The following is a 15,891-nucleotide window of genomic DNA, read 5'->3' on the forward strand; positions in this document are numbered from 1 at the left end:
AGCTACAGCTCACTTCATCGGATGCATCCAAAGCTTATGCTCAAATAGATTTGTTAGTCTCTAAAGTGCCACTAGTCCTTCTTTTCTTTTTTCTTAGAGGTAGTTTCCCCTGCTTGCAATTCTTTCTTTATAGTGTACATTTCTGCTGTTGTATAAATTTTGCCCCAGAACAAGCTGAACTTTATCATTTGCAGAATTACTGCACGTCTCCTGTCCTTGACTCCTGAACTTTGTATGTGATGAACAGCTTTTTATTGTCAAGGCTAGGTTATTGACAAAATATTTTGACTTCTTTCAAATGTAAACAAGTAATTGCTGTTAACCCTGGCTCACCAAACAATGCTGAATTGGTTCATCCGGAATGATTATTCTTAGCAATGTCTCCAAAGCAAAATTCCCTTCAACAGAATATAAGAACTCAGTTTCAGATATTTTTATATGCCTGATAGAATACCGAAAGTAAAAATGTAAAGAAAATGTAATCTAAATGGTGATGAATAATAGAATGGATGGAAGGGACCTTGAGAGGTCATCTAGTCAATCACCCCCATGCTGAAGCAGAACCAAGTGTATCCAGACCATCCCTAACAAGTGTTTGTCTAACCTGTTCTTAAAAGCCTCCAGCGATGGGGGTTCCAAACCTTTCTTAGTAACTTATTCTAGTTAGAAAGTTTTTCCTAATATCTAACATAAATCTCCCTTGCTGCTGATTAACCTGATTACTACTTGTCCTACCTTCAGTGGATATGAACAACAACTGATCACCATCCTCTTTATAACAACCCTTAACATATTTGAAGACTGTTGGCAGGTCACCTCTTAGTTGTCTTTGTTGAAGGCTAAACATACCCAGATTTTTTTCTAAACCTTTCTTCATAGGTCCTGTTTGCTAACCCTTTTAGCATTGTTGCTCTCCTCTGGACTCTCTAGACACATCTTTCTTGGAATGTGGCACCCAAAACTGGACAAAGTACTCCAGCTGAGACCTCACCAGTGCTGAGTAAAGCAGAACAATTATCTCGCATATCTTATGTACAACATTCCTGTTAATACACCCCAGAATGATATTAGCCTTTTTCTCAACTGTGTCGCATTGTTGGCTCATAATCAATTTGTGATCTACTATAACCAAGTCCTTTTTAGCAGTACTATGCCTAGCCAGTTATTCCACATTTTGTAGTTCTGCATTTGATTTTTTTTCCCTTCTTAAATTTAGTACTTTGCACTTGTCTTTACTGAGTGTCATTGTGTTGATTTCAGACCTATTCTCTAATTTGTTAAGGTCTTTTTGAATTCTGATCTTCTCCTACAAAGTGCTTGCAACCCCTCCCAGCTTGGTATCATCCACGAACTTTGTAAGCATACTCTCCATGCCATTATCCAAGTCATTAATGAAAGTATTGAATAGTACTAGACTCAGGACAGACCCCTGCAGGACTCCACTAGGTAAATCCTCCCAACTTGATAGTGAACCATTGATAACCGAGTATGTTTTTTTCAGCCAGTTGTGCACCCACCCTATTGTAATTTCATCTAGCCCACATTTCTCTAGTTTGCTTATGAGAATGTAATGTGGCACTGTGTCAAAAGCCTTACTAAACTCAAAATATATAATGTCTCCTGTTTCCCACACAGTCCAGTTGGCCAGTAACCTTGTTAAAGGGGGAAAATGTTTGTTTGGCATGATTTATTCTTGACAAATACATGTTGATTATTACTTTTCACCCTATTATCTTCTAGATGAGGGGTGGGCAAACTTTTTGGCCTGAGGGCCATATCGGGGTTGCAAAATGGTATGGAGGGCCGAGTAGGGAAGGCTGTGCCTCTGCAAACAGCCTGGCTCCCATCCCCTTCCCGCCCCCTGACTGTCCCCCTCAGAACTCCCGACCCATCCAACCCCCCCTGCTCCTTTGTCCCCTGACCGCCCCCTCTCAGGACCCCACCCTCTATCCAACCCCCCCGCTTCCTGTCCTGCCACCTCCTGGGACCCCCCGACATCCCAGGAACCCACCCCCTATTCAACCCCCCACCCTGAACCTCCGCTCCATCCAACTGCCCCCTGTCTGCCCCCCCCCCGGGACCTCCTGCCCCTTACCCAAGTCTCTCCACCCCCCCTTAGAGCGGCAGGACAGGCTTATTGGAAAGCCTGGGAGGTGGGCAGGTGCAAGCCACGCTGCCCGCATGGTGGCATACCTGCGGGGGAGGAGAGGGGCCAGGGGCAAGCCTCCCCAGCCGTGGGCTCAGGGGCCGGGCAGGACGCTCCCACAGGCCGGATGTGGCCTGCAGGCCATAGTTTTCCCACCTCTGTTCTACATAGTTGCAAATTGATTGTTTAACAATTTGTTCCAGGGTTTTTCCAGGTATCGAAGTTAGACTGACTGGTCTGTAATTCTCTGGGTCCTCTTTGTTCCTCTTTTTATGTTGGCCCTTCTCCAGTGCTCTGGGATCTCACCGATCCTCCAGGAGTTCTCAAAGATAGTCGCTAACATTCCAAGATTGCTTCAGCTAGTTTAGGTAGAAGTATTCTTGAGTGCATCTCTTCAGGCCCTGCCAACTTGAATACATCTACCTTAGTTATCTAAATATCTTTAAACTTTTCTTTCCCTTGTCTGGCTTGTGTTCCTTCCCTCTTTTTGTTAATATTGATTGTGTAAGCATCTGATCACCATTAACCTTTTTAGTGAAGACGGAAATAAAATAGTCATTAAACTTCTCAGCCTTCTTGGTATCATCAGTTATTAGTTCTCTTTTGTTGCGAAGTCACAGACCTGCATTTTCCGTCATCTTTTTCTTGCTCCTAATATACTTATAGAACCTCTGCCTGTTGTCTTTTATATCCCTTGCTAGGAGTAACTCATTTTTGCACTTTAGCCTTTCTGAATTAATGCCTACATGTGCGTGCTATTCTTTAGTACTGATCCTTAGCAGTTTGTCAATGTTTCCACTTTTTATAGGATTCCATTTTGATTGTCAGGTCATTAAAGAGCTCCTGATGGAGCCAGGTTGGCCCCTTGTTATTCCTCCTGCCTTTCTTTCACATTGGGATGGTTTGCTGCTGTGCCTTTAATATTGTTTCTTTGAGAAACTTCCAGCTCTCTGAACTCCTTTTTCTCTTAGATTTCTTCCCATGGAATTCTACCTACCGGTTCTTTGAGGTTGTAAAAGTCTACTTTTTTGAAGTCCATTGCCCTTATTCTTCTGCTTTTACTCCTTAATGTACCACCAGACAGCAGAAAAATACTTGTATTCTAGGCTTTCTTAAACATTCTAAAACAGATTCTTACAAATAAATAATAGTTAGAAATGAAGTATTATCTTTGTTGGAATTTATGCTACAACAGATTTCAGTACTTCTATCCAAATTAAACTTTTTCAGAATGCCACTTTAAACATGCTACCAACTGTCACGATTGAGTTTTCAGTAACTTGTAAAGTTTTAATTTTTACTTTTGTGTCTGTTTTGGGTAAAGAGTTCTATAGGCAATTCAGAAGTGTAAAATCTAGAAAGTTCGGGGGGAAGTTCAGATATGTCCTGACATTGCTAAAGCAACAAAGTCACTACATAAAAAATAGAGAATGCAAGTGTTTATTTCTTTGGAAATAGATGTTTTCCTGGAAAGATGTATGTTATGTTTGAGAAGGAATACATTTTTTTCAATTATACAGAACAATTAAGTAATAAAAAGGGGTGCTTGAAAAGTTATTTGGGTGGCTTTTTTTGGATGAATTATTGAATACTACTTTAGTTCTGGAGTTTTTTGGTTTATTTACTTGTTTGTTTTAAATTTTGGCTGCTCTTGACATCTTTTTATGATAGCCATTCTAAACCAACATGCCATATTTTCATTTTTAGAGCTACCTGATTGCAAAATTATTCAGGTGAAATTGGTGCTGAACCTCAAACAGTTATAGGCTGAAATTTTAATTCAGATCTTGGGTGCTGTGGTTGCATAGATATAGAGCTACCCATTTAACTTCAGATGCAGCTGGAACCTCACAGAGGGGCTGACAGTTTGTAAGGCCCCACAGAGATCTTGTAGCTCACCTTGACTGTCTCATTAGAGCCATAGAACGACCTCAGCATTTGGATAACCATTAAAGATCAAATCCTTGGAAATGGCAGAACTGTACTTAGTGCACTCCCTTCGACCTGGGGCCACTAAGAATCTATTTTTTCCCCTAAAGACAAAGATTGGCCGTTTATTCACCCTTACACTTACCTAACATCCCTGAGTAAGCTTACTGAGTTTCACTGACCTGGAGTGGGAGTTGCTGGAGTTTATTTTCTTAGGTGATTTCAGTGTCCATTCCAGTCATGCCTCTTGCACCACGTGAGGGGATTGGGGTGAGCCTGAGCTGTTGCCATAGATCCATCTCCACAGTCAGAGTAATTGAAAGAGGAGACAAGGATCTGTTATGAAGCGTTGAAGGCAGTTAATCTGACCACACACAGAGAGGAAAAAATTCCTGTTGATTTCAGTAGGTTTCACCCAAAGCGTTTTATGCCCCTTGATTTCTATCTGAAGTTTCTGCTCTAACCATAATGGTGTCTCTCCTTATCGTTCAAGGTCTTCTAGAACCTCTTTGGCCGTTTCACACTCAGCCTACATGCATTATTTTTTCTTCCTCATTTGCCTGAAAGGTGGAAACCTTTCCTGTTAGATGTGGACCTTACCATTGTTACAGACTTTGTGTGTGTGTCTGTTTTTCAAGAATCGATTAATCCAGTTACCTGGCTGTTTACAAGATTTTATCTCCTTCCAGTGATGAAGAGCTCTCTCAGTATCTTCTCCAGCTTGTGCAAGTTCTGAAATATGAACCTTTTCTCGATTGTGCCCTCTCCAGATTCCTGGTAGAGAGAGCACTTGCTAATAGGAGGATAGGGCAGATGCTATTTTGGCATCTAAGGTAAGAATTTCCCCTTTTTACTAGTGTGGGTGGTGTGTATCCTCAGCAGGCAGAATGAATTCTTTCATACCAAATACATGTTCTTGAGGCTTTTTCATCGTAACTATTCCCCAATATTGTGTATTTCTTGATCTTGTGATTCCTTAACTTTGATGTTGATAACAAGAAATTCTTCATAAAAAGGGTTAAAAATCAGAAAATGTAATAACAGTAGCGCAGTCTCCAAAACAAAAGCTACATTTAAAAGAAAAATTAAATTGCTCCATTTTGGAATTAATATTGTCATACATTTGGAAGTTTTATTTCTATAATTTGTTCTGCATATAAATTTAAATGTTTTATTTGCATTGGAAATGCAACATTTATACCTCACAAGTTTGAATGAATTTCACTTTTATTTGAATTCTTGTTGAGACATTAAATTTCTTTGATTCTTAGTTGCCACTTTTTAAAGGCAAGAGTAGAAAGACCTTTCTGTGAATGACAAATACCTTGTAAGAAGGGCTTTCATTTGTCTCAAGCTTAGAAATGCAACTTGCTGTTGTTGTTTGTACCTAAAAACAAAGTAAATACAGTACTACATTTTTAATTTTTTTGTGGAGGATAATTAGCTTTTGTCCTAATACCTTTAAAATGGTTTATTTTGGAGGAAGGGGAACTCCTTTGGAAAATTTCCACATTCCTCATGAACCCTTGAGACTGCCTCCATTTTTCCTCACAATACCCCTGCTACTCTAGCATAACTGAAGCCTAGCCAGCATCGTTCCCTCCATAGTTTATCAACACCATTTCTGGCCAAAGAGGTATTGAAGACTGATATAAAAGCATTCCTTCCTTCCTAGTGATTTAAAATGCCTCTGAAATATTCCTAGGCCAAAGAGTGAGGAAACTGTAATAGAAACCGATTCTTCTACTTCAAAGTCTAGCACGTAGCCATTGAACTATGCTGCTGTCCTTTGGGAAAGTGGCCCTGCATTTGTTTTTTCAAATGTAGTTTTGCATTTTAGTTAAGTCAGAGTATTGTGTTTTGTGTTTAATTGCAGTAGTAATAAGTTCCTATTGTAAGAGCTTGAAGATTTCTTATCTGTAAAATGGATACAATCTATCTTTGCAACTCAGTGATTTTTTTCTGGTTTCACATCATGCTTCCTGTAGGTCAGAGGTGCACATACCTGCTGTCTCCGTACTGTTTGGCGTAATACTTGAAGCTTACTGCCGTGGAAGTATTGCTCACATGAAAGTGCTTTCCAAACAGGTATTGATTGTTTAAATATTTGTCTTCACTTATTCCTGACTTGCAAGTGAAATATCTATTCCATCGATGATATGGGGTTCAACTGCAAGCTCCTTTCATAAGAACAACATCTGTGTGTGAAAAGGGAAGGGAGGTAAAGAGAAGAAAGGGCTAGTGAGAGAGACAGAGGAATGGGGAGCCCGTGCCCCAGGCCACTGACACAGGAAGTAGCAAGCGGTGGGGGAGCACCAGAGGAGGAAAGCTCTCCTGCATGGCAGCCATTTAACTATTCCTGATACTTGTAAATAGGGTGCATGCATACCAGGGGGAACAATGGATTTAGAAGATTACTCTAAAGGGTCACTTCCTGCAGCTTTGGCTTTTGTTAAAGGTAATTCAAACTGTTGCTTTAATAAGGAGGCTAAAATAATGCCTTAACAATGGAGTCTACATAGCTCGCTGTAATGAGAAATGACAACAGACATAATTTTTGCTATCACTGTGGAGGTACCAGTCAAGAGAAGAGTTGAGGTTCATTTCTAAACATATTATAATGTGCTGCCGTTAATGATCTGCCAATGTTTACATTGCAAAGCTCGTTCTGAAGAGTTTAATGTGTCAAAATTGCATTGGCTTAAAACCTGGGCTGCTACAGTAATACGTATTTCTGAAAAACAGAGGTAATATCTCTGTCCGATTTATTTAATGCATAGCAAATATATAAACTGAGAGGAGGCAACAAAAAGCAACCCAATTAGAAATTTTCTGATCAAAATTTTCTTTTAGTTCTGATCACATCTGGGTTACAACTGTATCTCAAGAAGTAAATCGGAATCTACCATTGTTCTTCTCTCTTAGTGCTGTTCAGAAAGCATTGAAAAAGCTATCTCTTACACAAATGTGCTTGTTAGTATTGTTAAAAATAATAAAAAGACTAGGTGATGAAATGCTGTCAGTAATAGACTTAAGGTCAGTGAAGTTTTTTGTGCACTTCTCAGGAAACAAATGTCAACACAATCAAAGAAGGGGCAAAAAAATTCCCAACTGTGCAAACACGGAAGAAATTCAAAGTAGAAATACTTCAAAAAGTTCCTGTTTGTTCAGCACAGGTTCCATTTTGTCCCCTTGTCACTGGTGTTTGTACAGCTCCTGGAATTGTGGAAAAGCAGAATGCTTTTGGTTTTGACAGATGGCTGACCTGGCAGGTCCTCCACTGCCTCAGTTTTATAATCAAACTGCATACAGCTTCCACAGCATCCTGCCTGACAGCTTATCTATAGAAATGTTGAGCTTTAACTCAACACCTTATAGATTAGGTTGAAGTTTCCTTGTATAGAAACTAACTGTTGCAAATGTGAAAGTAGAATATCCTTGAGTGAATAATAATCAGCGTTAGATTATTGATCAAGTTAACTTTGGTTTAAAGAGGATTTTATGTATACAATTATAATAAAGAACCATTTTATAACCACTAATCACGAGTTGAGATTAAAATATAGCGTGCACATGTTAATATGTTAATCAGTAGCAAGCCTAGACAGAATGTACAAAGGGCTTTGCTATATTGACATTCGGTGCTGTAATGTCACTGCATTTTCTTCAGTGTCTTTCCTCAAAAAGATTGCCACAAAGGAATAAACAGTTCAGTGAACATCACAAGGTATAATACGATATTGGTTACAAATAATTGTCCAGTTACAAGCAACAAAATTTAAAGTTGTTTGTTTAATAATAATAATCTCTTATAGACTCCATTAATCAAGGTATTTAAGTATGTGCCTAACTTCCTCACATGAGCTATGTCATTGAAGTCAGTTGAAGGTAATGGAGACTACTCAAATGCTTAAAGGTTAGGGACATGGTTAAGTACAGTTGATTGTGGGCCATATAACACTTTTCATCCATAGTTCTCAAAGCACTTTTAACTCATTCTTGATCACATTAAAGTTTCACTGCAATGAGGATTTAATAAAATAAAAACCATACTTACTTTTATTGAATTTCCCACAGATATACAATATGCCTTACCTGTGTGGCTAAGGTCAAACAATTGTGATCCGAGAAACATTTCCCCCCTCCCAATAATTTAATTAGGGAGTAGTAACAGTTTTACAGCTCTTTGCCATATAAATATAGGAAACAGAATCATTACAATAGTGGACTTTTGCTTAGAGACATTATACAGAAATATAGTCATCAGATCTCTCTGCTAACAGGGTGCTACATATTAACAGAGTGAGCATTACTACACCACCAATGACATGTCATTTCTAGTGATTTTAATAAATTGAGTGATAACACATATTTAACGGACCAGGCATGTCTATCAAATGTTAATATTCCAAAAAAAATTGGACAGGTGTCCTGGGTTTTTTGCAGGTGAATGTTCTTTGAGTATTGAATAAAATTTAGCCAATTATCAAAGTACTTGTTTATCCTCTGTTTTTTCTGGGTATGTGATTGCTATGGAAAAATTAGTATAACCACAACTTCCCATATGTTTTTTTGAACCATTCCTCTAGAACTGGGCTATTTTTCTTTTTCCAATTAGATGCTTTCAGTAGCTGAGCAGCTACTACCAGATGAGGGACTAATTCTTCATTTCCTTTTGGGTGACCATTTCTGGAAGCCCCAGGAGATTACCAAAGGATAATTTCGTAATAGCCATCAATTTGTGATATTTGATTACTGATTGCATTCCAGTACTTTCTGGGGTTGCCAACTTTCCAAACCCCACCCCTGCCTCGCCCCTTCTCCGAGGCCATGGACCTGCTCATTCCATCTCCCCTCCCTCCATCATTCGCTCTCCCCCAGCCTCACTATTTTCAGTGGGCTGGGCAGGCGGTTGGGATGTGGGAGAGGGTTAGAGCTCTGGACTCGGGCTGAGGGGATCAGAATGTGGGAGGGGGTGCAGGCTCTGGGGGGGAGTTTGGGTGTGGGAGGGGGCTCAGGGCTGGGACTGGATTGGGGTGCAGGGAGGGGGGAGGGGGCGGGCTCTGGGAGGGAGTTAGGGTGGGGGAGGGGGGTTTAACCTGGGTCAGAGGGTTGGGGTGTGGGAGGGGGTTTGGAGTGCAAGTTCCGGGCAGCGCTTACCTCAGGCACTCCTGGAAGCGGATGGCATTTTTCTCCAGCTCCTAGGCGGAGGTGCGGCCAGGTTGCTCTGCATGCTGTCCATGTCGTCAGGTGCCACTCCCACAGTTCTCATTGGCAATGGTTCCTGGCCAATGGGAGCTGCAGAGTCAGTGCTAAGGGCAGAGACAGCACGTGGAGCCCCTGTGGCCGCGCCTCTGCCTAGGAGCCGGAGAGAAATGTTGGCTGCTTCCGGGACTCATGGAGAGCCAGAGTAGGCCAGGAGTCTGCCTTAGCCCCGCTGTACCGCCGACCAGACTTTTAATGGCCTGGCCAACAGCACTGACCAGAGCCTCCAGAATCCCTTTTCTACTGGGCGTTCCAGTCAAAAACTGGACGCCTGGCAACCGTAGTACTCTCTAATGACTGGACATGTCCACCATGTATGCATAGTCTCCTTTTCCATCACAATTTCTCCAATTTATCCCCATTCAGTCTATCTATATTTTTTAACCTGTCTGGTGTGAGGTACCATTAAATAGTATCTTAAAAAGAAATGTTCTTTTATTGTGCTACAGAGTGAGATTACTGGTCCTCTTTTCCTGATCAAACCCTGTTCCTCTGGGGTTATTTGTCTATCCAGATCCTTTTCCCAGCATGTCAAGTATGGACATTTTTTTTGTTAGGAAAGTTGTCTGCAAAGACTGATACAAAATAGTTGGGTTTTTTTGTTTTTGTTTCTTTCCTAATTGACCGGATGCCGTTGCTTCTATTACAGTTAGCTTTCTGTATGAAAGAGTTTTTCTAGAAAGTTGAGAAACATAATGTCTGATTTGAAAGTTCTGGTATTATGGGAGAGTAGGCTAGTTAGTTTTGATCTCTAAATAAGTTAGCAAAGTTTCTTTACTAAATAGCTGGCAAACTGTATATATTACATAGCTTTCCCAGTCTTTAAAGCTCTCTGGTTCATGGTTTGGATTACGATATGGATTATTTGCAATGGATGTCATTGGCAAGGGAAAAAAACTTACCTCAGACAAACCATTTCTAACTGGGTAGCTTTTTGTGTCCTCCCCTCAGTTCATTTAAAAGTGAATCAACTGTAGTGAATAACTAACGAAAATATTTAGAGTGAATTTCTGGTCCCATTTAAATCAATGACAAACTGCCATTAACTTCAATGGAGCCAGGATTTCACTTTTTACATTGTCAGTGAAGATGGGAAGATCAAACGGATAAGTCCCATTTTAATGTTATAATAGGGTAGTTTTCAAGTGTTTGTTATAATGGTGGGTGAAATGGAGGGGTTTAGCACAATTTTATTAAACCAGTGTTCGCTAAGCCCTAATCCGGCAAAAACTTAAACTTAAGCATGTGCTTAATTTTTTGTGGGATCAGTGGCATGATTATACTGAGCTGATATAAGCCAGTTAAAGCAAGGTGCCTGAATCCATATTTAGATTTTTAAATAATTGTTTTTTTCAGAGGTGATGAATGCCCACTGCTCCCACTGACTTCAATATGAATATAGGTGCCAAATTTTAGGCATCTAGTTTGAAATTTGGCCAGAGTTCTTAGAAGTATGTTGTATATGGAAGAGATAATGCATGTATATTGACAATACACTAAAATAAATTTTATGGGGAAAATTTTCAAAAACACCTACGTTTTATTCTCCAAAATGATTTAGGAGCCTGTCTCATTGAAAGTGTTTGGGACTTAGGCTGCTGAGTGCCTTTGTCACTTTTGAAAATGCGATTTCAAAGTCTAAGGCACTTAAGTGCTCTTGAAAGTTTTACTCTCTTTTCAGAAATGGCATCTTCATTACAATCCACTCTTACTATATTGAAAGAAACCTGTTACTATTGCTGGCTTTAATATTTTAACCAAATCTTTAATTGGCCTTTTATTTTGAAAATGAGACTTTGCATTTGTAGTTTTATAATATGGACTTCAAATTATCCTTGTATTTAGAATTTCATAAATGATTCAGAAATTAATACTTTAAAAAATCTGTTTCAGGTTGAAGCCCTCAATAAATTGAAGACCTTAAATAGTCTAATAAAACTGAATGCCATGAAGCAAAGCAAAGCAAAAGGAAAAGATGCAATGCACACGTGTTTAAAACAAAATGCATACAGAGAAGCACTCTCTAACCTCCAGTCTCCTTTGAATCCCTCTGTTATACTATCAGAACTATAGTAAGTTATATATGATTGTCTGTTTACATTTTCACCATAACTTTAATATGGAAACACTTTGATTTCTGTTGTCTGTGAAGCTCAACAGGAGCTCTGACACAGAGTGCATTTTCAAGGGTGGGAGAAGGTCAGTCTGTCTGTCTGGTATCATCCTAGCTGTGTAAGCAAATTTCTGCTTTCTTAAGGGTAAGATGTCAGTTTTAGTTTGGGGTTGAAGATTTTTGCTATCCACCTTAAAACTTAACGCTCTTTCTGATCTTGTAGTTATATATATATATATATATAAACCTAAAAGTGAGTCAGAGTACAGTCTTGGCTTCTGTTCAGAACAATAAACACGTTAGCCATTAGAATACTATGCTCAGCAGTTAAATACAGACAGAAAACTAAAATTTGAATGGGGTGGATTTAAAGAAGGTCATGTATTTTCTTAGAAAATACAGACAGCTATTTCAGGCATTAGGTTTAGTAATTTCCAGATATAAATTTATATAGATGTAAATTTGCCAAGTATAACTCGCATGATAGTGCTGAAATGAAAGTTTGGAATGGCATTCAACCAAAGTATAAAAGAATTCCACACTAGAACTCTAAAACTTTTTATTGCACTTCATTCTTACAAATAAAGAGTGTTTACTTAATTGAGTAAAATAGTTGTTGTATTTCCCTCCAGTGTTGAGAAGTGTAAATATATGGATTCTAAAATGAAGCCTTTATGGATAGTATACAACAATAAGATGTTTGGAGGGGATCTCTTTGGGATCATCTTTAAAAATGGCGATGGTAAGTGAAGTTGAGAATTTATATTTTTTGCTCCTCCTTTTTTCTTTGCATTTAGACTGTATAGCTTTTTTATTGCCATAAGTTACCCATGTTTTCCTATAACTTGAAAAGCAGATACTATTTAAGCCTAACCCATTAGAAACCCATCCATGTGTCATTTTATCTGTTAGGGCTCCATATTTTTTATTAGCCCCATTTAACCTTTGGGACTGATGTAGTATTTGATTGGGCAGTATTCTTTGAATAAAATGTTATAATGTTTACTTGGTACTTGGTCCTGCTAGTGAAGGCAGGGGACTGAACTCGATGACTTTTCAAGGTCCCTTCCAGTTCTAGGAGATAGGTATATCTCCATATATTTACTATGTATGTTTTGATGTAATTGATTACTGACTTTTTATTGCCTTTAATACAAACAACATGAAATTATTTAATTAAAGTAGCATTTTTTTAATCTTTCTCTTGCAGATCTACGACAAGACATGTTGACGCTCCAGATTTTGCGTTTGATGGACTTACTTTGGAAAGAAGCCGGTCTCGACCTCCGGTAAGAATTTTTTCTGAATCCAATACAAAGAGAATCCAGTTTCCCTGAGTAGACAAGGTAGTCTCTAACTGGTACATTTTCACTTCTCATATCAGCAGTTATGTGGCTAATGCAATTACAGAATTTTTTCCCAAGTTTTCAGGCCTTCTGGTTAACAAATGTGCCTGCAGTTATCATGGTTTCACATGCAGTAGTCCTAAATGTATTCACAAGTTACATTCATATTCAAGCAATTATTTGATTATTGTCTGAAGACCACTATAAAGGTCTGAGGTCTTGTTCTGCAGTGCACAGTGTTTAACCTTAACTCTTACTTTGCTTTCCTGAATTCTCTTGCTTAGTTTTCCTGCAGTTCAGTGTGTTGATAAAGACTGATAAAGTGGACAAGGCTTTGGGAAAAATAGATTAGTGCTGCCCTTTTGGCAAGATAGTACAGTCCAGTCTGACTGAGTCTGTCTCTCTCCTATGCCAGAAATCTTAACTGTTAACCCAGGGTCTTCAGCATAGCTTCTACACCACATAGTGAGGAATAGTCTTCAGCAAGGCTGGAATCTGGGAACCAGGTACCTATAGCTTTAGCAAAGGGAATTGACTGTTGAGGATGTGACTGTTTTCCTTGTCCCAAACTTATCTTCTCCACTGGACAAGACCTTTTTAGTGACAAGAATCCATCTGACTAAAATAGCCTCAATGCCCACTGAGCACTTAAAAGATAGAGGTTCATTATTAAAAGCGCACCTGCTGTGCCAGCTAGGATTGTCTTCACTTCCTCAGTCTTTTTGTGATGAGATTTCACTTGCCCGTGATTAAAATTCAGATTACCTTTCTGCTGCTCATTGTCCCAGCCTCGGGCAATATGGACCCACAGTAAATGAGCCTGACTTTTCAACTAAGGGAGGAGTACAAGAAGGCATCCCCAACTATTCTCTGCATTTTCTCCTCAAAGACCGCTCAGTATTACAAAGGAACACCTCAAAATTACGAACACTGGCTTTCACAGCTCTCCTCAAAGGCCATCCACATAGGTTTATCCTCCTTGAAACCTAGCAATGCTGCACCCCTTAACCCAACTTATCCAAAAAATTGATTCATAATAGTCAAACAGTGCCAGGCTTCCACTTTTCACTCACAATTAACTCCTCCAAACTGCAGGTTGCTGGTGGACAGGTGCAAATTTACGGATTGACACCTATATAAAGGTGAATTCTGCAATGGCTAAAAGTTTTGGTAATTCCATTTTTTCCAGAGAAGTCAATACTACCTAACCAGTGGTTCTCAGCATTTTTTGGTTTCTGACTCAAAATGGTCCAAATTATTGTGAGAAAGAAATACTGGAAGTAGTGAAGTGAATGGAAAATGATGTGCTTTTTTGTTGTGTACCAAGCAAATACGCTGTCACCTTTGTCATGGTGAAGTCGTCTTGTCATGTTATTTACACACATTTTTGTCTCGCATTTGAGTGACTGCTTTCATGCCATCAATTGCTTTGTCTGTTTGGCTTCCTTTTGGAACTTAGGCCCAGATTTTTAAAGGTAATTAGGAATTGCTGTGTTCAGTGTTAAAATGCCTAACTGATTTAGGAGCCCAAATCCCATCAACTGTCAATGGGAGTTAGGCTCCTAAGTGCCTAAATCAGTATTACAAATGAGAGTTAGACTCCTAAATCATCTAGGCGTTGCAGCACTGAACACAGCGAGGCCTACATACCTTTAAAAATCTGGGCCTTAGTCTTTTGGTGACAGGAAACACTTGAATAAGGGTGTACCAGTCAATTTTTATGATTCTTTGGTATATGTCAGGAATATATAGTTCTGGAAAACATTGTCTGTGATATTCTGTCATGTAATGATTTTGTGGATTAACTGTTAACTTGGTCTTTCAGAACTAATATAAATGTGCTTCATGTTGTGGTCCAGGAAGTGGTAGTCCTAGTTAGCATTCAATGTTGTGTATGTCCAAGTGAGGTAAAAACTTAGAAGGCAAATCTCTGTTTGCCAGCCAGAGTAGAGAATTTTGACCAAAGAGCATAGTTATGTTTGGCTACAGCTAGGGGGACTAGCCACTGGCTGAGCCATGAATTATCTAGGGGGCTAGCCACTGGCTGAGCTGTGAACTAGCTGGGGGTGGGGTTAGCTACTGTGTTGAATTCTGGGAGTGTGTGGATCTGGAATGCAACTTTGCAGTTCTTTAATAACCAGACCTAAGTGGCAGGCAGAAAAGGACTGGAAATTAGACACATTAAGCTATTCATGAGTAGATATCCATATGGATCCCTTACAGGAGGATTACAATATCCGATTGAGAAGTATTAGATCTGTGTGAGACCCAAAGACCATGGAAGGAAATAGAAGATTCTTCCCCTGAGCGTTTTTTAAAAAAAATTCTCAAGGCAGCATGAATTGTCATTTTGATGTACTCAGAGTTATTGTATCACTGACCTACCAACTCCAGTTAAGCACTTTAATCTCATACAGCCCTTGTGCAGCTCTCAAACTGAAAATACATTTCAGCGGCAAGTATATGGCATAGCTGTGTTGAGCACCTTTGAGGTTTGCTTGCTTTGATGCCCTTAATGGTCATTCTGGCGCAATGCTGAATGGGCTAGAATGTTTGAATACCAAGTTCAGCTGACTTGTCTTTGCTCTGTATCTCCAAAAAATACATAAGTATGAGGCCTTTGTCTCTGTAAGTACATCTTCCCCTGGTATGAATCTTCATTCACATCTTCAAGGCAGGTTTCTTTTAGTGGGGTGGCTTTTCCCAGAATGTCCAATACATATCAGTTAACTATTACTTTTCGAGGACTTATGACGTCACCTTGAACAGTACTTCATTGGCATCTGGAGGGAGGCGGGCTCTTTATATAGAGTGTAATTCAGGATATAGACATCATGTCTCAAATATAAATGTGTCACACAAATTATTAAAATCCTCCAAATTTATAGACTGATGAAATCAGGCTAGATATGGCTGTCACAGCATGTCATTTTAGTATTTTTTCATAATTCAAGTATTTTTACTGGGTTGGAGTCCACTTTGATTTGTTGTTTTACTGGCATTCATGTCTATTAGTTGATATTACCGGAAGTAGGTTTCGTACTACTACTTTGTGCCAAAAATTTGGCTTATGATCATCCCCTGCATATATT

The 15,891-nt window shown here is 39.3% G+C and overlaps 1 protein-coding gene across 18 annotated transcripts in view; it reads left to right on the forward strand.

The window, feature by feature from the left end:
* Positions 1-15,891, forward strand: part of PIK3CB (phosphatidylinositol-4,5-bisphosphate 3-kinase catalytic subunit beta) — a 182,620-nt gene that overhangs the window by 143,484 nt on the left and 23,245 nt on the right. For all 18 annotated transcript variants that reach the window (XM_043521939.1, XM_043521938.1, XM_043521934.1 and 15 more), the window contains 5 exons: positions 4,765-4,908; positions 6,064-6,163; positions 11,234-11,412; positions 12,086-12,195; positions 12,664-12,742. In XM_043521939.1, the coding sequence (XP_043377874.1) occupies positions 4,765-4,908; positions 6,064-6,163; positions 11,234-11,412; positions 12,086-12,195; positions 12,664-12,742 (612 nt within the window). The remainder of the gene's footprint in view (positions 1-4,764; positions 4,909-6,063; positions 6,164-11,233; positions 11,413-12,085; positions 12,196-12,663; positions 12,743-15,891) is intronic.

Source organism: Chelonia mydas, chromosome 9 (assembly GCF_015237465.2).
Source record: "Chelonia mydas isolate rCheMyd1 chromosome 9, rCheMyd1.pri.v2, whole genome shotgun sequence".
In the NCBI taxonomy this organism is placed as follows: domain Eukaryota; kingdom Metazoa; phylum Chordata; order Testudines; family Cheloniidae; genus Chelonia; species Chelonia mydas.